The sequence below is a fragment of the Micropterus dolomieu genome, linkage group LG06, assembly GCF_021292245.1.
Source record: "Micropterus dolomieu isolate WLL.071019.BEF.003 ecotype Adirondacks linkage group LG06, ASM2129224v1, whole genome shotgun sequence".
Classification (NCBI taxonomy): Eukaryota; Metazoa; Chordata; class Actinopteri; order Centrarchiformes; family Centrarchidae; genus Micropterus; species Micropterus dolomieu.
In genome coordinates this window covers 29,454,159-29,475,378 of record NC_060155.1, presented here as the reverse complement: position 1 = coordinate 29,475,378, position 21,220 = coordinate 29,454,159, and the positions used below count along the sequence as shown (strand labels likewise).

The following is a 21,220-nucleotide window of genomic DNA, read 5'->3' as shown; positions in this document are numbered from 1 at the left end:
ACCGCACCGTTTAAATACTCTGCTAGAGGTAAAAGTCCTGCGTTAGTAATGTTACTGCAGTAAAAGTACTAATACCGCGCCGTTTGTTTAGACATTATTGTGATGTGTTATTTTGAGGGGACAGCAGATTTACACACTCACTACTTTACATGTAAACATCTGATTATATCTTTTCAGCACTGAAGAAATGTCACTTTGCTACAAAGATCTGTTCTCACTTCTGTGTTCTGATTCTACAAACCTGTACTTTTACATTCCTCTGTGCTGCCAGCTCAACCTAAACTTCATTCAGAAAGTAAAAAGTACAACATGTCCCTCTGAGATGGAGCAGAAGTAGAAGGCTGCATGTAAAGTACAGGTACCTTTTAATGTGTAGGTCCTCGGTGGTCAGCGCGCGCCTGAAAACAGGTTTTATCAGGTGTTTCTCCAGGAGACCACGTGATGTTTGATGTTTGCGGTCCAGCACGTTCCTCCCGTTTCTGATCTACGTCACTCTGTCATATTTGCATAAACCCCGCCCCCACAGAGAGCAGCTCCAGGTTCTGGGTCTAAACCCGAACCGTTTCTCGCAGAAGCTAAACCGCCATGTCCAGGAGACGCTGCTACTTCCGGTGCAAAGGTAAAGGTAAGTTCCCGCTGTACAACCTGCCGAAGGAGGACGCGCTGAAGAAGCAGTGGCTCAGGTTCATCTTCTCCAGGATCCCGCAGGGTCACCTGCCGAACCTCTTCCTGTGCTCCCTGCACTTCACCGAGGACTGCTTCGTGAACCGGCCCCAGTTCGACGCCGGGTTCTGTCAGCGGCTGGTCCTGAAGGACGGCTCGGTCCCCACCCTGGGCCGACCCGGAGAGGATTCAGGACCGGAACCGGCTGTAAGTCTGCTTTATGTGAGTTAGCATTAGCCTGCTAACTTAGCATGTAGCGCTGAGAGCTAACGTTTGTTTGGCTTTTATTTTAATCCCCCAAACGCGTCACTGAGTCCGATAAAACTGTAAACATTCAGGGGGGGGCAGAGAATCCGGGTTTGGATCCCGATCCGTAACACCGGAACATGATGCTAATGCTAGCATCATGCTAAGCTCATCACGGAACCAGAACAGCCCAACAGGACGTGGTTCCGCCTCCCACGGAAGGTAAAGAGGCGGCGGACAGAGCCGGGGAGGCTTGTTGGAGTTTAAATCTCTATCATGTGTTTTATGTGTAATATGGTGAAGATGTAAAGGTCCAGCTGCACATGAGGACCAATAATCCGAGACAGAACTTAATTTCCGAGATTAATCTACAAGTAAAAAAAGCCTGAATATTCTGTGACATTATAGTCACACATTTATGAGAGAAACTTCACTCTGCAAGGCTGCAACATCACACACAGTGTGCCATGTGCATTATGCACGCACTGGAAATACAGTGTATATATATATATTAAGCTTTGCCATCAGATTCAGCAGCGAGGAAACACTCCTGACTTCAGCCCACAGTCACTGTCCTGCACCGCAGAGAACAACAACAACTTTAATTTCAGGGAATTTCTGATTTTTCTTCTTGTAAATTTCACACTTTCATCTAGGATTTTGTTTTCTCGGTTATTAATCTTCACCCTGGCTCCCTGGTTTGGGAAAACAGTTAGAGCCTACAGATGGGCTGCATCTAAGAAACTACCTTTATTTATTTAACCAGGTGAGTCTCAGTGAGATTAAAATGTCTTTATCAAGAGAGAGCTGGCCAAGACGCAGCATTAAAGAACATAAAGAACAGTTTCCAACACATAAAAGACATCAAGTACACATAAATAACACAAGCCCCTGTGTTGAATAAGGCAGAATGCAACTTTATAAACAGCAACACTGACCGATGTTCACCTGCTCCAGATCCTTCACAGTTGAAACAAACGCTCTATAAGAAATAAAGGCGCTCAGTTTCAACGAGTTCTGAAGAAGGTTCCAAGCAGAAGCTGCAGCAACATGAAGGCTTTTTTACCGAGTTCTGTTCGGACACGGGGGACCAACAAGTGTAGGACGTCCTCTGAACGTAAACCATAACGGCCTTGAGTACCGGTTAAAAAGATACTCAGATAGGAGCTAGTCCAAGAAGTGCCTCATAGATGAAGCACCTTCTTGCACAGAGAGAGGGCCGTTGAGCTTTAGGGTCCAATGATGTGTCAATTACAGCCAGGGGAAAAAACACAATGATACACAACATCCAATTTCTGTAGGCGCTCATATATGTCAGATCACCATAATCTAATGTGGGAACTAAAGCGGCCGTCACCGGGTTTTTTTTTCTAGCACGGATGGATGAGCATGATTTTGATCTGTAGAGAAAGCCAAGCTTTATCTCGAGCTTAGAAACCAGAGGTTGCCAATATGATTTCTGTTATGTCACAGTATTTATAACTGTTAACTAACTCAATTTAATTTCCTTCAAAAGTTGAGATGCTTGAAGAAGTGACTGGAAGTTGTCTTGAGTTTGAGAAAACCATTGCTTTGGACTTTTCTGCATTTAAGACCAACTTAAGCTGTTTTAAACGGCTCTGAACAATATTGAAAGCAGACTGCTGAAGATTAAAGGGCTTGTGCAGTAGATGATGCAGTAAATAATCGAGTCATCAGCATAAAAGTGATACATGGCATCCAATAGATTTTCACAAAGATTGTTTATATAAATAGAAAACAATATGGGCCCGAGTACTGAGCCTTGAGGAACCCCCTTGTGGTGTGTAGTCCACGCGCAGAGTAACCTCGAGTTAAGCACGAACAAAACCTGCTCGGAGCAGTTTAGAGATGTGGCGTAAATTGCCATGGCAACAGACCTCGGGTAACACCTGTCCACCTTTGGTAGTGCGGGTTAATCAGGAAGTTACACCCGACGATGCTGCTCTAAGTCGATTTATCCTGCTGCTGGTGATCTTGTTTTGTCGCTTGCTTCCTCTTCAGGACGCCGCCTGTCGAATCTTTCCTTCTGTGAGACACGTCGCCTCCCAGACCGACCCCCCCGAGACCAGATCGGTCGGCACGCAGCTGATCATGAAGGCTCCCGTCCGGAGTACAGGTGTGTAGTCCCGCACGTCACCAGGTGTGACCCTTCGTACTGCTGAACCGGAGCCCGGCTCACGGCGTCACTCGTGTCTTTGTGTGTTGAAGCCACCCAGGCGACGGCGCCCAGCAGAGACCGCGGCGTCTGCACCCCCACCTTCCCCCTGGACAGCCCGTTACTGTTCCTGCAACCAACGGTGGTGAAGAGACGTCGACTTAAAGAGGAGCAGGAGGAGGAGGAGGAGGAGGAGGCCCCTTTAGAGCGGGCCGAAGGAGGCTCAGGAGGAGCCGCAGGACTCGACGTGACTCTGTCGCCCTCGTGGGTCAGCAGCTGATCAAGAAGGCCGTCTACACGAACACGGGTATTTTTAAAACCGTGACTCTTTCCACGCGGCCACAGAAACGCAGCATGAGGTCACTGACGTTTCTGAAAACTCCTGCCAGGATGCAGATTTTTGGAAGCTCCGGTTGCAGCGTTGTCGAGTAGACAGTCGGCGTCAGAGCGCACGCCACTGCCTGCTTCGTTTACAAGTTTATTAGGCTCTGATTGGCCGACGTGGCTTTAAGGTTAGGGTCATATCGCTGCCCCGTGGTTTGGCGTGCTCTTGGCACCGCTTGATAGCGTGTTATGTGTTTTCATGTCGACAGGAGGGCTGGGCTGATACAGTTGTTACAGTTACAATGTATTTATTACGTGTAATTTGAAAGTTGTAAACTAATTTGGATGTTTACAAAAGTTCATAATAAACCAGCAGCAATTTAATGTTTGCATTTTGTTTCCCTCGCTGCACCGAAAATAAACCGAACCGTGACTTCAAAGCCGAGGCACGTACTGAACCGAGATTGTTGTGTTCCGTTACACCTCTAGCCGACAGACATCGTGACGTTGACACCGTGGTTGTAAACCCCGCCGTGTGACGGCAGGTTTTAATCACCACCAACGTTATTATTATTTAAAACGTTCTTAATCACACGAGTGGCTCCACCTCAGGTAAACACACCGGCTTGCCCCGACCCCCATCAGCAGTGCGCCAAAAGACACAGAACTCGTCTGTTTTCCGTATTTTTCCACCCGCCGGTCCGGCTTGTTAATGACGCAGCCTGTCGCGCAACCCGAACCAACGTCCGCACCCTGCGTGTTGACTGCTGCTAAAATATCCACCGCCACTTTAACGTCGCTGGCTGCCAACTTTTCAGCCGAGTGAAGTCTGAGTGAGTGAACACGCGCTCTGGAGGCGGGAAGCTCGCTCACGTGTCGCTGCAGTAGTTTGAATGAAATTAGTGTTCTGTGCCTTTAATATAAAGTTCAGTAAGTAAAAGCAGGCCTATGTGAGCGTAATAAAGGAAATGTACTTGGTGGCTGTCCTCGTGGTCAGCAGGCGCCTGAAAACATGCACGTCCAGCACGTTCGTCCCGTTTCTGATCTACGTCACTCTGTAATATTTGCATAAACCCCGCCCCCACAGAGAGCCGGGTGCAGCTAAACACAAACCGCGACCTTTTCTCACAGAAGCTAAAACCTTGTGGGTGGAACGACCAATAATATTTTTTATTTGCTCTCAGTCCGTTTCTCACAGCAGCCTGTCGCAGCCGTTAAAATAAACGGGTTTCATTTTTCTTATGTGAGGCTGAATATTGAGCAGTTTGGTAGGGATACAGAAATACTAATATGAACGTAGGCTGTTTATTTAGGTTAGTGTCTTAAAGTCTGTCTCAGAGACCGAACATGTTGAGATTCAGTCTTTCAGCCACTATTTGAGCTCATTTTATGTCATGAATGAGTTTTTGTTTCATCGCTTTTATGAAGTTAATTTAGAACAATGTTTGGAACACTTTAAAGAGAAGTTCTTTAAAGCGAGGCGGAACGACCGCTTATGCCGAGTCTTTTAATGTGTCTCTTAATTTTATGGTGCTTTCAGACCAAAAGCGAAGTGAGCGTCGGGGGCGGTGCGTCTACATACAAAGTCGATGCAAAGATGCGTAGAGCGGCGAGGCAATGCGAGGGGGGCGAGTCGGGGGAGCTTTTTTGTTGTAACGTATAACTAAATTTACAATTTAACTGATGATCTGTTTATCTTTAATACTTCTTATCAGTAAAACTCCAGGTTTAATGGAGCTCTAATGGTGCGGTGCCAGCGACGCGATGGCCAAGCATGAAAGTCTCATGACGCTCCAGTGTTGTTGTCAGCGTCGTTATCTCTGCTGGACTACGACTTCATATTTATATAAAAACTGGACATTAATTGGAGAAAAGAAAGCGAGGAGGTTGAACTCCCTGCTGAGTTCAGAAAACATCATATTGTAGTTATTTCAGCATCAGTTTGATTTTATTCGCGTTATCACGTTGTGTGAACACTCAGTGGTTGTCCAGCGATAAAACCCCCGCGAGGAGAGCGTTGCGTGGATTAAATTTGCGTTTGGTCTGAATGCTGCATTAACGCAGCAGGGGTTGTAGCCAATTCTGTGGACTGGGCGCTGCCACTAGGGGCGCTAAAGACAGTGGGCGCTGCCACTAGGGGCGCTAAAGACGGTGGGCGCTGCCACACGGGGCGCTAAAGACGGTGGGCGCTGCCACACGGGGCGCTAAAGACGGTGGGCGCTGCCACACGGGGCGCTAAAGACGGTGGGCGCTGCCACACGGGGCGCTAAAGACGGTGGGCGCGGCCACACGGGGCGCTAAAGACGGTGGGCGCGGCCACACGGGGCGCTAAAGACGGTGGGCGCTGCCACACGGGGCGCTAAAGACGGTGGGCGCGGCCACACGGGGCGCTAAAGACGGTGGGCGCGGCCACACGGGGCGCTAAAGACGGTGGGCGCTGCCACTAGGGGCGCTAAAGACGGTGGGCGCTGCCGTTGGCCGTTTAGGACTTCCGTAAGAAGGTGTTACAAATGTTTGTGTCTTTCTTATCAACTTAATTAGCCATTTAACTTTTGAAAGTATTATTTAAGGTTTTAAAACTTCCAGACCTCCATTTTTGATGTTGCATCTTTCCCTAAATAATGATATTTGTTCCTCCAAATGAAATTAAATAAGATCTTATCTAATTCTTTGTATATTTCAGTAGGCATTTCCAGTGAGTTTTTCATTCTTATCACAGCCAGATATGTAACTGGGTTCTTCACTAGAAACCATTAACTTCTGTTCACATTCCTGAAGTGGCCTAATGAACAGATTTGTTCAAGTTCATTCTTAAGCCTGATACAGTAGAAAACTCAACACATGTAATTGCTTTGATTCACTCCTCTCTATTAGACAAAAAGAAAATTGTATCATCTGCCAGTTGAGATAATTTAAATGATCTAAGATCTCTTTAGACTTTACTTTGGAACCATAGACTGTATAAAAACTTGAAACTGACCTTTTTCTAATGTGTGACAAGGAACAGAGTCCGTGGCAGCGACCAGACCACAGACTTGGCTACACCCCCCTCAGAACAAGCTGAAACCTGGATATATATAATGGTTAATAAATGTACATACATCCCGCCAAAATTGTTTTACAAAAGTACCGTGCCAGAACAGATGTAATAATATATGGTGTGTTTTAGAATAGACTTTTTTAAAATTCTATTGATCACTTTTAAAGCTCTTCATGGCCTCTCGCCTTGTTGTATTTCTGACCTTTTAGTCCCATACGCACCAGCACGTACCTTGAGATCCTCAGAAATCAGGTCGGCTGAGTCAGTGAACTCTTTTAAGTCCCTTCTTAAAACATACTTTTATAGGAGAGCCTTTGCCGATCTTATGATTCTATTTTTATTTTATTTTTTTAAATATATTTAATATATTTATTTTAAACGTGTATTCTAGTCTTATTTGTTCTTGTTTTTAGCATGTAATTGTTTTTGTTTTATTGTTTTTACACTTGTTAAAGCACTTTGTAACTGTTTTTTGAAAAGTGCTCTATAAATAAAGATTATTATTATTGTGTTTCTACCTGAGTCTCACAGAAAGTACATTTAGGATCGATGTCATTTTTAAACCTCTTCATGTAATACTTATGCCACTGGGATATTTCCCAGTTGAAACTTCCGACCTCAACGCGTTCCAGGTGCGCGGCGGCGCACGACGCCGAAAGTGAACGAAAAGCATGGCTGACCGTGATAAAGTGTGCACACAGCTGCACCCTCAGCAGTGCTGTAGGTGTTTATTAAAAGGATGGCAGTTTAACTGCAACAGCTGACATAAATATCCTCTAGATTACTAGTTCCCTGCATCAGTTGGTGACCCTCAAGTCAGTCAACGTTGTAGGTCACACTTCCTAATGTTTTGGCATTTTTAACAATAACTTTTATGCAGAGAAGAAGACTTTGAGGTTCTTTACTGTGATGATGGCGCAATGCATAAGACGCATGCCGTTGGTTTGGTTCAACTCCCCGCTGTGGCCCATCAACCCCTCGTTGCTCCAGAGGCGTGTGACCTCTGACATGTACAGCAATTGTAAGTCGCTTTAGATAAAGGCGTCAGCTAAATGAGTAAATGTGAATGTAGCCAGCTGCCTAATAAGCCTAACATGTTCCTCCATCAGTGTACATGCAGATCAGGTTTTACTATATGACCGTATGTATTATTATAATTTAAATACATGCAAATACACTTTTTGTTGCCTTTTAGTTTATGGTTTACCATTCACAGACATTGTTCTGTGACGTCATTCAGCTGCTACTCGTGAAGTCGGGCTTCAGATTTCACGTGAAGAAAATCCGCCTTCAGGGTCCTAGTTTTTACAGCAGGAAGTGGGGAAATGTCCCGGTGCCCGAGCGGTCCAGCCGTTTCCCTCTGATCTCCGTGACGAGCGCAGGTGACGACACAGAGATGAAAGGGAGACGCGCGTCATAGAGCTCGCGCCCTCTGACCGAGCTGGTCGGAGCGGGATCGCCATGTCGAGGAGGCGCTGCGTGCTGCACTGCGAGGGGCAGCCGTCCATGCACCGCCTTCCGAAGGACGAGTCCCTGAAGAATCAGTGGATAAAGTTCATTTTCAACACCGTTCCTCAGGACTACAGCCCCAACCTGTTGCTGTGCTCCAATCACTTCAGGGAGGACTGCTTCCTCAACCGGCAGCAGTATAACTCGGGATTTGCGCAACGTTTAGTCCTTAAAGACGATGCGACTCCGACTCTGTTCGGGCCCGGAGATCCGCAGCCGCAGCCTGTAAGTACGCCTGCATTATATTTAAAATAAACACGGCGGTGTAACTCGGCTAGGTAGCTAACAACGCGGCTAACCTTGTAGCTGTTACGGTTTAAGCGGTGGCCGGATTAACCGGTGACGGTCCCAGATGTCGCGCAGGCGCGGCTTCAGGATCCGTCGACCGCTAAACCAGGAAGCGCGTTCCGATAACTTTTGTTTATCTACGTCATGTGTCGTCGTGTAGATGTAAATGCTTCTGGGCTAACATTGTTAGCTCCAAAACGTCAACAAACCGTCCAAATGTTCCACGTCGGCGGTCCGGTTCGTGCCACGGTGGCTTTACACGTGTTCTTACGTCCATAAGAGTCTAGAACTGTGATCCAACAGCTGTATCTGACACAGAACAAGCAGAGGTGCAGAAACTGAAATCAGATGAGAATGGTGCACCAGGGTCTGAGTGCACTACAGGGTCTGAGCTCCACTACAGGGTGGGTCCGAGCTCCACTACAGGGTGGGTCCGAGTCCCACTACAGGGTGGGTCCGAGTCCACTACAGGGTCTGAGTCCCACTACAGGGTCTGAGTCCACTACAGGGTCTTTATACTGCACATGTAAATATCTGCCACGTTGTTCTTTCTCTGCAAATAGTTGTATTATTATTATTTTTCTCTATTCTTTTTAATGTTCTTATAGAACATTTTCTGTTCCATATTTCTATATTTCTACTTTTAGTTAGTCAGCGTGTAGCACCTGATCACCAAAGCTAATTAATTGTACGTGGCACTAAAAGTGCTCCTGATTGGTAACAGATTACAGTAAGCAAATAAAACATGAGAGGATCGCGTTACATGAGGAAACGATTGTATTTCAAACACCTCCACGGAGCCGGATTCACTCGGTCTGAGGGGGGGGAAGCAGATCACGTCACGTCGTCGCACGTCCAGAGAAGCACGCACGCGTCGACGGCGTCTGGTGTCGCTCGTCTGGCACAGCGAACTTTCACACTGTCAATCAGTGACTACTAACCTTCATTGTTGTCTTTAGTCCCAGTAACCAGTTTTTCCTGGTTTGCAGTCAGTGGATCCTGGAGCCACGCCTGCGACACACCTGTTAATCTAGCCACCGCTTAAACTGTCACACCGGCCGCAGTCAAATGCAGAACTCTGTAGCTGGAGAACGAAGAACGAAAACATTTTATCTGCAGGTCACATCACTTGTCACCGATCAGTTGCTGCTCGGATGTTGTCTGTTTGCTTCTTCAGTCTTTAGTGTACTTCAGTGACGTGTTTAACTGCTTTCAGACCAAACGCGAAGTTTCGCCTCGCGACGCTTTCCTGGCGTGAGCACATCCGCTGCAAGTGTTCACACACGACGCGATAACGTGAATAAACACAACTCGCCGTTACTACAGCTGTATGAACCCAAAGTAAACATTTAGCTGTGATTAAACGGATCAAACTGATGCCGAAATAACGACAACATGATGCAGATTTGTTAAACATATGAATTCATGCTTAGTCAGGTCTGTCAGCAGGACAACAACTTCTAAAAGGTTTGTTTTCTGAATGGAGTTTGGTTCGATCGGGGCTACGCTACGCTAACCTGTTCACAGTAAAGTGCAACGACAGCTGGAATAAAGTTACAGACGCATGTTTTCTTAACTGACCAGGTAGTTCAACACTCGCTTTCTTTTCTCCAAGTAACGTCCAGTTTGGTCTGGTTTTAATATAAATATGAAGTCGTGCCAAACGACACTAACAACAACACTGGAACCAGATGTGCACAGAATCTAGCTGCTGAGAAGCTCCAGTGAAGATAAATCAACGTTGTAATCCCCAAAACTAGAGTAAAAAGCTAATCTAATAAAAGCAGTTAACTGTGAGCTCCTCCCTCGAGCAAACGGCGTAGCTGCGAGCAAAGTCCAGTCCGACCACGGGGGTTTATTTGTCCGAAAGCTGCAGCGCTGCTCCCTGCTCCTCTCCCCCAAGTTTAGCAGCTCTCAGCCGGCCTGCAGACTCCGCACAACGCTCTGAAGCTGCCGGTGACGTACGGACAATCTCAACACTGATAGGCTATCGCGACTCAGCGTCACGCCAATTTCTTTGCGCCGCCCGACAAGAAATCGCAGCTCAACGCGTCTTTGTATCGTCTTCGTATGTAAACTCACCGAACGCTCGCTTGTGGTCTGAAAGCACCGTGACTCCTCACCTGTTCTCTGCTTCTTACTGTCGACTTTTTGGAGTAAAAAAACTTAAAAGCACTGAGGAGATCTTTCAAGTTCTTCCAAGATTTACTGATCCGACATTGACAGAATTATTCTCCGCTCTTTACCTTCAACAACGGATCAAACGCTGAACTTAAAATCCCTTTTAGCAGCTCACAGCGGTCACTAAACTGGTTCCTCCCCTCTGTTCCCGGCGTCCTCCCTCTGGTCGATCAGCTGACGATTATTACGCTGCGCCTCCATAACAACAATGAAAATAACACCGGCCGACTTCACGGCTTCAACGGGCAGCGTTTTACGCAGGGGATTAACTGAAGTAGTCTGCGGGTCTCGGTTTACGGGTTCTGGTCTTGTACCCAGACTCCCCTCATAAACCCAGAGGAGGTTCCTCAGCGTGGAGACTTCGTGTGTTAAACTGTGAGATATGTGCTAACGGATGCTTCGTGTGTTGCTGCTTCCTCTTCAGGACGCCGCCTGTCGAATCTTTCCTTCTGTGAGACACGCCGCCTCCCAGACCGACCCCCCCGAGACCAGATCGGTCGGCACGCAGCTGATCATGAAGGCTCCCGTCCGGAGTACAGGTGTGTAGTCCCGCACGTCACCAGGTGTGACCCTTCGTACTGCTGAACCGGAGCCCGGCTCACGGCGTCACTCGTGTCTTTGTGTGTTGAAGCCACCCAGGCGACGGCGCCCAGAAGAAACCGCGGCGTCTGCACCCCCACCTTCCCCCTGGACAGCCCGTTACTGTTCCTGCAACCAACGGTGGTGAAGAGACGTCGACTTAAAGAGGAGCAGGAGGAGGAGGAGGCCCCTTTAGAGCGGGCCGAAGGAGGCTCAGGAGGAGCCGCAGGACTCGACGTGACTCTGTCGCCCTCGTGGGTCAGCAGCTGATCAAGAAGGCCGCTGAGGTCTGGGACATGTGATCCACACGGCTCCAGGACAGAGACGACGACCTTCAGCGAGGCGCCGTGCCGTCCGCTGCTCCAGCAGGACTGTTAATGATAGAAAACTTTTAGTGTTGAGGCGGGTCAGATCAGCGTTAGCGGGTTTACAGACCTGAAACCGCAGAAAACAAAGGACAGGATGGTAAAATACTTCTCAGGCTGCGGGTTCTGCTCTTGGCTTTAAGAAGGGGGAGGTGGTTTGTTATTGTCTGCCTTCACCTTTTGAACCAACAGTTCAGGCTCCGCCCACACTCCACGTCGTCGCTTTAAACCTCAGAGCTTCTGCTGCGTTTCCTCCCGTCCACACTAAAACGTTGAGGCCTGAAAACGCTGCTGACCCCGTTTTGGCGTGTTCGCGCTGACAGGAGGAAACGGTGACGCTCATGCAAACCGGAAACACGATGCTGCTGGCACGGTTTTGGTTTTGGTTCTAAAATACTTCGTACTGTGTAAATAACACTTCTACACTTGTACTCTGCATTGTTTCCCGCCGCCGCCGCAGTAACCGTTCCACCACGCAGAGAAATCTCCGCTGTGGTTCTTCAGCGTCGCTGCTCTTCCTGCGTTCAGAACAGACCACCTGCTTGCTGGTTACACCGGCTCGCACGTGCTCAGTGCACCTGAACGGCCACTAGATGTGTGTTCAGTCATTTTCATAAACACGGATCATCACCTCGCATACAGTTTTAAAACCAATACGATCTCCGTCTACATTAAAATGACTTAAAACTCACATCTGGTGGCCGTTAAACATGAAGCAGACGGTCTGTTCTGTAGTTTCAGACGATTTGGTGAAAGAATAAAGTTCACGGACCGATAACGAGCAGGGACCGTTACTGAACGGAACACGGGAGCACAAAGAGACGGTGGCGGCGGGAAACTGACCGGGAGCCGTTGCAAAGTAAATACGGCGAAGTGTCGGCTGTAAGTGTTGTTTACACGGTGCAAAATATTGTAATAAACTCTGTCAGCAGCGTCGTGTTTCTGCTTTGCATGACCTTTGAGAGCCAAACGCGAGCGTCCGCGTCATCGTTTCTAAAGTCCTCCGTTTTTGCCCGGCTGCACTAAAACGCTACTCAGAGTTTCAAAACTAAAAACGGGGTCGGCAGCGTTTTCAAACTTCTCCGTTCTGGACGGGAGCTGCAAAACGTCTCGTGGGCGGGGCCTGAGGCTCTGAACACCTGGAACGGGGCCTAACAGTAACAGCTGAAAGGTTCCACTCGCTGCTCGTGCTTACAGTTTGCAGACGCTGTAAACTTAGACGCCCTTACAGACAGGAAGCGGGGGCTTTGAACACGTCCACAAGTGCCGCATAAGGGCCGACTGAAGGGCCCCCGAGCGACGCAGCAGAGCCTCAGCTGCTGCAGGCGAACCGTTAATGTTCTGTCATGTTCAGTGTTCAGCTCCTCGTCTGAAGGTCGTACATCAAGTTCACTTCTACAGAAACGTTGTTTAAAGGTTCAGTCTGTTAAATACACGCACGGCGTGGAGAGAAAAGTCCGTGAGCTCCTTTAAAGCTTCTACAGGAGACTCTCTCCAGAGTTTAGCTGACTTTATTTTCTTTAACCTGTTTTACTCTCTGCGTTGTGTAATGTGGTTATGAAAATAAAGAACGTCTTCATCATCCAGTGTGTCGGCTCTCGCCGCTGCGTGAAGCTTCACCTGCGTTAAACGTGTTGCACTATCGACCAGCATCTGGCCCTGCATCGCCCTCGTGCTCTGGACGGCGAGCATCAAAGGTCGTGGCCGACATTTACTCAAGTACTGTAGCTAAGTACAAACAGGTGGCGTTTGATTTTCACGCCACTTTCAGAGAGAGTTCTTGTACTTGAGTTTCTTTACAAAGTCATATTTCTACATATGTTTATAAAATAAAACAGTTTGTACAAGCTGACACGATCAGCTGATTCACTGTCCGACCAGCTACTTTGATCATAAAGTCATTTTTCTTTATTGCACTAATTTTACTGCGTTGTTAATGTTTGAGGTTTGGACTGTTGGTTTGTGAAGGTGTGAAAAGAATCATCAGACAACATCCTGCTGCACAGCTGATGTACTTTTCTTTAACTTCACTAACATTTGCAATGCGGGACTTTTACTTTAATAAAGATCTGAATACTGCGTCCACCGCTGGCCAAAACCTCCCGTCTGCAGCCGGCCTCACCAGCCAGGTCCTGGACCCCCAGACCTGCCCCCCCGTTTTACAGCACACACTGTAAATCCGTCACATGGGAACCTGATTTAGTAGCTGCGCACATCCTCTCTGTGTTTTGTACATCCTGTGACTTTAATATTTTTACATTTATACATGTTTGTTGTTGAGCTTTGTGGAAGAAGCTAACTTTAGGCCCTCTGGCGTTTCAGCAGTATGGAGTTGTTTCCACACACGTCACCAGCTAAGAGCTTGTAATATTTTGACCTATCAGAATGATCTTATGCTCTTGTCTCGCTCCCCTTGGCGTGCTGAGCTCAACAGAATGTGGGAAACTGTCCTGAGAGCGTTCGGATGAGGAGGTTCCTACTGCGGCTCACACCACATGAAAGGTCTGAAAGCACCTATAGATCCTCCTAACTGCATCACGCTGGACCTCTAACGTGGTCTTGGTCTGTGTTGGACTCTTTAGGGTCAGATTCACTAAAGGTCTGCGTGAGTAACGACGTGTGCAAACGTGACATCGCGTAATCTACTAACGGCGTGCGTCTGCTGTTCATTTACTACTGTTGCCTTCATGGATCTGCAGTTTGGGGAGGGGAACATGCAAATACACTTATTAACAAGTCTAAACACAATTTCACGTGAGCGCAACGGCGTCTGTGTTTAATACGTTTGACAGGAAGCTGCAAACCGCCAAGTGCTGCAGAGATGCTGCTGGAGGAGGAGACACAGCCGTGATGAGAAATAAACCATATTAGATAATATTATTCTGTATCCATGTATGGAAATACAATGATTTTATTGTTTTTATTCGCTGAACTGTATGACGGATAGTTTTTTTGTATTTTCCTTTAGCGGCAACGCAGTAAAGCAAATTTCATTCCGACCTGACTTCTTTTCTCCGTGAGAGGGAAGAGTTTAGAAAGTTGCGTGGCGCTGCGTAAAATCCAGCCAGCCAGAGGGAACGATCACCGAGTCTTCACAGGGCGCCGGTCGGAACAGAGACGCAACCCGTCGTAGGTGTCGGGGAGGGAACGGGGCGGTAGGCGGTCGTTCCTTCTGGCTGCATGAAGCGCGATCTGCTGGTTTTTCAGGTGTGCTGGCACAAGCAGGTACAGACGATCTCCACGTACTCGGGACGCACTGAGCGAAGCAAACCAAGGTTTTTACGCAGTGGCTGCTTTCCCTCCCGACTCTCCGTGGCGGAAACCGTTCAAACACACAAAACCCTCATTTAAATACGTTGTTTGCTCCTGTTGTCATCTACGCAGTAAATCACCCAGAACAGTCTTTTCAATGTTTTCTTGCTTTTATCTTGTATTATTGTCTTTACACTTGTTTTTGAAAAGTGCTCTGCAAATAAAGATGATTATTATTATAACAGGTACCAAAATTAAACATGCAGTATTTTAGAATGAACACGTAATTCTGTCCTCTTTATTGTGGGTGTTAGTAAATCGTAACCCTGGTATGCTGGTTGTATTTCTATGTTTTGGAGAAGTCACATTTCCACTAAGCAGGACAGTAAAGTCTAATTTATCCATCAAACCGGATAGAAGCAGTTACAGCCGCCGCTTTTTAAAACGCTGCTGACTGCTGGTTGTATTTGGCAGTGCTCGCCAGTGATGGAGGCTTTTTGTTTGCTGTCACGCTGCTAAAATGATGATGATGACGCTCCCCTCTGAATTACAAACGGGGCGACTGCCTTGGTTTGAATTTTACGCAGAAGGGAAAGAAAATCCGCACCGCTTCTCTCACCTGCAGCCGAAGAAGAAAGAGAACAGAGAAGAAGAAATCCAGCCTGACAGCTGAGATGGAAACATCTGGAGGAAAATCTTTAATATAAACAAGTCTTCATTCATCTTAATGTTTCAATATAAAAGTAAAACTTTTGTCAGTCTGCCTATCAGATTCAGCTGTGGTGAGTCAGGCTCCACCCCCTTTGTCCATATTAGGACTTCCTGTCTAGAGTCAGATAACCTCTGGGCCTTCGTGTCACGACGCCTTCTCCTTGTCGTGAGTCTTCATGTGGCGTCGCAGCGTGTAGACGTCGCTGAAGCAGCGTCTGCACTCGCTGCAGCAGTTCGGCCGCTCCTCCGTGTGGTGCTTCATGTGGTATTTGAGCGGCGTGCTGAGCGCGAAGCCCTTGCCGCAGATGGGGCAGGTGTAGGGCTTCTCGCCGGTGTGCGTCCTCATGTGGATCTTCATGTCCGAGCTGTTGGTGAAGCCCTTGAAGCAGCAGTGGCAGCTGTAGGGCTTTTCGCCGGAGTGCGTCCTGGCGTGGCGGATCATGGACGAGGTCATTGTGAAGCACTTCCCGCAGACGGCGCAGCGGTACGGCTTCTCGCCCGTGTGCGTCCTCATGTGGATCGCCATGTTGCCCTTGCGGCTGAAGCACTTCCCGCAGACTCTGCAGCTGAACGGCTTCTCGCCCGTGTGGCAGCGCGTGTGCACCGCCAGTTCCACTTTCCCCCGGAAGCTTTTCCCGCAGAACTGGCAGACGTGGACCCTGACGTGCGTCCGCAGGTGCTCCACCAGGTTCTCCCTGTCGGGCAGCGGCACGCCGCACACGCCGCAGAGGCAGCGCTCGTCGTCGCCGTGGATCTCCGCGTGGTTCACCAGAGAGCCGCGGTAGCTGAACATCATGCCGCAAACTCTACAGCGGCAGGAAGCGCTGTCGGCGTCTTCGCAGGCGGCAGGAGGGGGGTCTGCCGGGAGGCTGAACTGAGGGGGAGGAGCATCAGACGGCTCAAAGGAGGTGCTCGGCAGGATGTCATCGTGCGTCAGCTCCACCTTGGGAGCCTCCACAGGGGGCGCAGAGTCCACCGGAGGCTGCTCGCTCTTACAATCCAGGCTGTAGATGAAGCCTTGGGCGTCCTGGTGCACCATCGTCTGAGGAGCCTGAACCTCAGGAGAGCTCCACGCCTCCCCTGGCCCCGCCCCCTGCTCCGCCCCCTGCTCCTGCTTGATGGCAGGAAGCTCCGGGTGCTCGTCGTGAGGCTGCTGCTGGAGACTGAAGCCGTGAAGCTGCTGAGCGTCTGTAGAGGGAGAGAGTCTGTAAATAAGGAGACAGAGTACGGTCTAGGGGTTCAAGGCAGCGCTACCAACATTTGACGCTTTTAGCTACCGAGTGAAGCATCTCGCTTCTATTAGATCTTTGTTGGGAGCTGCACATGCTCAGTACCTCGGTCAAGTTTTATTTATGAAGCACATTTAAAAACAACCAGAGCTGACCAAAGTTATACAGTAGAAAAATAAATATTAAAATTAAAACAGGCCAAACTATTAATGACATACAACGAAAAGGACAACTGGCCAATCAGAAGCAGAGTAGGGCGGATCCAAGCCGGCAGTGTTTTCAGATTTAACGACATGTTTTTATGAAACGTAACGGGCGAGTTCAGCGTCGACAAAACCCAGTAAAACCTTTTTTTCAACGGAAACAGTGGTGCCTCGAACACCCCGCTGTGGACGCAAGCGCGCTGCATTTTCATTTCATTTTAACTCCGCTGTGTTCAAAAACTTGTCGCAGCTGATTGGGTAACACCTGAGACACGCCCACCACACGGGAGAAAACACACCTCGAAGCCCGCCGCGGAACGTTTGAAACATGTCGTTCAATCCGAAAACGTTTGAAACTCCTGGCTTCGAGGTAGGCGTTACCATAGACTGTATATAGGAAGCGGACGTAGTCACGGTGACGTCACCCGTTGGTTTGTGGACTGCCGTTTTGAAGACTCGAGTTTGGCTGATAGGGCGCCGCCATGCTGTGATGAAGAAGACTTGAAACTGGCGACTGAGACCATAAACTCATCAGGGAACAAATCAGCTGAGAAGTAGAAACAGTTTATTTCTAAAGGAGCCGGAAGAGTCGCCCCCTGCTGGCCGTTCAACAGAATGCAGGTTTAAGGGACTTCCACGTTTGCGCCAGATCGCTGACCGGAAGCTTCCCGCTTGGGTGTTACCCAATCAGCTGCGACACGTTTGTAAACACAGCGACGTTAAAAAGGCAGGAAAGCGTTCACAACGGTGTGTTCAAGGCACCGCCGTTTCTGTTGGGGGGGAAAAAGCGGTTTGCTGTGTTTCCTCTGCGCTGAACTCGCCCCTGGCCTTCATACATGTTCGAGTCTGATCCTGAACCACAAGCAGAACAACCAGAACCAGCTTCAGAACCCAGACAGGATCCAGAGTTTCAGAGCGGCGAGTTATTAATCTGTAGCACGTTTAACGAGCTCCGTCTCCACATCACAGTAACGCAGCTTCACGTCCTCTGACCGCCTGGAGGCGCTCTAACGTGCCACGCCAACCGCTATAGTGACGCAGATGGACTGGACTACAATCCAGCTGTGTTCAGTTCAGGAGCAGAGTTTTCTGTGGGAGATGGGAGCTCCCTTTGGGCTTTTTCACTTTGTTGTGCGTGTAAAAAGGTCTGCAAAGACATTTAACACAATAAAAGAGCGGGGAAGAAGCCAAAAAGCTGAATATGACCTCTTCTTGCTGTCAGAAGAGATCCTGTACGACACTAACACAGAACACGTTCAACCGATTAATCAATAATCAATAATATATATGATTATTATTGGTTAATAAACGGTTTAATGATAAAGCCTCTGTGACCCTGCAGCTGGAGCAGGACCACAGACTCTTATGATACCGGACCTGGTATTCCGCGGCTCTGCGGCGGCTCCCTGTCCGGGCTCCGCTTCACGTGGTCCGGTCGGTACCGGAGGACCAGCCCCTCCTCGCGCTCCAGCAGCACCCTCTCCACCAGCACGAGGATCTCCTCCGCCGCCGCCGTTAACCTCTCGGTGACCAGAGACCTCAGAACCTGCAGGCTGGACATCGTGGAGCCGGAACCTGTCCGGTACGGCACCGCAGCTTAGCGCGTCAGCACGTCACACCGGAAGTCCCGCTCTCAGGACTTCAGAATAAAAGCTCTGAACAATGACAGCAGAAGTTTTACTTTGATAAATCTTTCAAATATATTAAATCCAGGTGCAATCAGCAAATATTAGTATTTTATGTTTTAATGTTTTATGCGTAAATTTGTATTGTTTAACGTGTTTCTATGTTTTCACTCTGCTGGACAGTAAAGTTGTGTTTAATTCTATTATATATATATATAGAATAATTAAATATATAGCTTCTAAACTGTTCTACCTGTTTACTGTTTGTTATTATGTATTCGTCATGTTTATGATAGAGTAGCTGTATATATTGTAAATATGTTGGAGCTTCAGAGCGCTTTAAAATTTTACAGCCAATCACACTTACGGATCTTATGTTGTTGCTACAACACCGGTTGGGTTTCAAACGTTTTGATTGGTCTGAGGTTTCTATGGTGGGCGGGGCCGAGTGTTACATGAAGTACATCACAGAAATCATATCAGTAATAACTAATAAAGGTGATAAAGCATTTATAAGTAACCCTACCAACAGAGCAAAATGTTTATGAAAGATGCTTTGACGGCTCTTTCAAATTTGTAGAGAAACTTGTGTTTTTGTGTCATTTTAGGAACATTTGGGCCACAGATGTCAGCTGAAATGGAGCCACGAACAAACTCTTACACAGAAGTTACTGAGGCTGCAAAACTGGTTCATACGTCTGTACACGTATCCAAGCAAAACCTAACGAAATGTTTTTACTGTGTTGTTACTGGGCACCACAAACACAATCGAGTCAATTTACTGTTAAAATGGTTTCAGCTAAAATGACCGAATGAGAATGTTCTTCTGTCTTTACATTTAAGGGAGCCCGCTGATACTTAAACTGTCATAATTCCAAAACAATTACACTTTTCACACAGAGACCCATGTCAATTTATAAAAATATAATTCGATCTCACGCTGAGCTAATTTGATGGTTGTTTACCATTTTTAACTGGCTCCACACAACAAATAAATCCACCCACGTGACGATACACCTGCACAAAAAGATTTATTTATTAATTAACCACCATTCTCTGCACTCTCCTTCTCTACATTATTGTCTTGCTGTATACAAATGTTGTTGTTTTTGTTTATGGTGTGTGAAACGCTGTTTCCTTGTTGCTGCTTCTCTGTTCTTTGTATGAACTCTGAGAGAAATATAAGACCGAATGTATGTGCACATGTTACCTGGCCATTAAAAACTGATTCTTCTGATCAAACTACTATTCAGTCTCTGCAAAGAGTAAAAAGCACAAAACTAAAACAGTTAAAGAGTTAATTACACTTTACAACACATGTTTATAAAAGCATGAAAATATATAAAAACGCATCTTTTATTTTGTTTTATGTTTTAAATATTTATTTTGTGTTTGTGTGTATTTTACATGTTTATAAATGTACTTAAAGGTTCATTGACATAAAAAATGACAAAACGTTTTATTGTGTGCATAAAAAGTGAAAATAGTTAGGAAGCAAAATGCAGCTGTCTAGTTTTTGCAATGAAAATTAAAACATAAGAATAATAATAAAAAGTACATAAAAGAGTTCATTAAAACATACACGTACAATATATTTGAGTTCATGCTTTTCTTTACGTCCCTCCAGTGGGGAGCAGCTGCCGTCCTGTGATGACCTGCAGACAGCAGCAGGTGGAGGCAGAGTCCTGCTCGAGTTTCTCTGCCTGCAGGAGGAAAAACACATCGAGACATTTACCGTTTAAATCATCAGAAATATTTGCATCAATACCGAAGAGGTGACCTGATCACAAACCTCAGTCCAACAGAAAACTACAGAGAGAAGTTAAACAAATCATCTCAGCAGAGGAAGTGATAACAAATAAGGATAATAAATAAATAAATAACGGATATAAATCTAGTCAAATGACCCTGGACATGTGATATTAAATGAGAGAAGTGAAGAAAGAAATGGTCAAATGCTAGTTTTGAAGTCAAAACTATGACTTTACAGATCAGAAATATAATATAAATGTTCACATGAAGCGATTTAAAATCTAAACTGGGACTTTATAGATCAAAAATATGACATAAAAGTAAGAATTAAGTGATACTAAATCAAAACTATGACTTTAAAACGTAATAATCTGATGTTTTGATCTAGTGTGTCCGTTAAAACTTTCACTCTCTGATAATTCTGACTTCTCTCAAAATGTTGACTTAGTATCTCAGAGTGTAATTATATACGTGATAATTAATCTCATGCACCTAAGATTAATTAAGGCTTATCAGTAATTATGATCAGGTCGGGACAGAAAATGCGTCACCACGTCAGAAATAAGTGCTGCGCCCGACAGTTTTCATCCGTTCATATCATGTTTGTACAAAGTGACAGAAACTGGGATATAAAACACGCTGGAAACCCTGGAGCCAGAGAACTGGTGGAGTTTTCTTTTTATTTAAACTGTTTCTAAATGTTTCCGAATCAGAATCAGCAGATGCAGACAGATCATATTCTACAGACTTGAGAAAACCTCTTTGGTAGAAATACGACTCTGATCAAAATAATCACAGTTAGATGTTTCAGCCTCAGTAAAGTGCAGTGCTTCTCAAACCTTTTCACATCAAGGACCCCTAAACTTATTAGATGAGGAGCCCCACCTGATAGGATTTTTGCTTTTAGATGTTTTGTTACAGAAAGTTTTGGAAACCTGTGACCAAAATTAAGGTGTGTTGTCCCTGCCGGTAAATAAGTACAAACATAATAAAAAAAAAAAATAATTTGCTCGTCCTTCGCCTGGACATTGATGTGCACAGTTTACATTTTATTTTAAACTGTTTATGAAAATGTTT

General features: G+C 46.7%; 2 protein-coding genes across 7 annotated transcripts; one reads left to right on the top strand and one right to left on the bottom strand.

Moving 5' to 3' along the window:
• Positions 1 to 511: 511 nt before the first annotated feature.
• Positions 512 to 19,633, top strand: LOC123972204. Of its 6 annotated transcripts, none has more exons than XM_046051514.1 (4): positions 512 to 885; positions 2,932 to 3,046; positions 3,139 to 3,392; positions 19,000 to 19,633. In XM_046051514.1, the coding sequence occupies exons 1-3, from the start codon at positions 586 to 588 to the stop codon at positions 3,363 to 3,365; spliced, it is 642 nt and encodes a 213-aa protein (XP_045907470.1). In that variant the 5' UTR covers positions 512 to 585; the 3' UTR covers positions 3,366 to 3,392; positions 19,000 to 19,633. The 6 variants fall into 6 exon arrangements, with proteins under 6 accessions (XP_045907470.1, XP_045907469.1, XP_045907468.1 ...); XM_046051513.1 differs by lacking the exon at positions 19,000 to 19,633 and adding an exon at positions 11,285 to 13,282 and having other exon boundaries at positions 3,139 to 3,373; XM_046051512.1 differs by lacking the exon at positions 19,000 to 19,633 and having other exon boundaries at positions 3,139 to 3,793.
• On the bottom strand, positions 15,299 to 20,013 carry LOC123972203 (zinc finger protein 501-like). Its single transcript, XM_046051511.1, has 3 exons — positions 19,980 to 20,013; positions 18,144 to 18,421; positions 15,299 to 16,522 (listed from the first exon to the last, which is right to left on the bottom strand). The coding sequence occupies exons 2-3, from the start codon at positions 18,325 to 18,327 to the stop codon at positions 15,480 to 15,482; spliced, it is 1,227 nt and encodes a 408-aa protein (XP_045907467.1). The 5' UTR covers positions 18,328 to 18,421; positions 19,980 to 20,013; the 3' UTR covers positions 15,299 to 15,479.
• Positions 20,014 to 21,220: the final 1,207 nt, after the last annotated feature.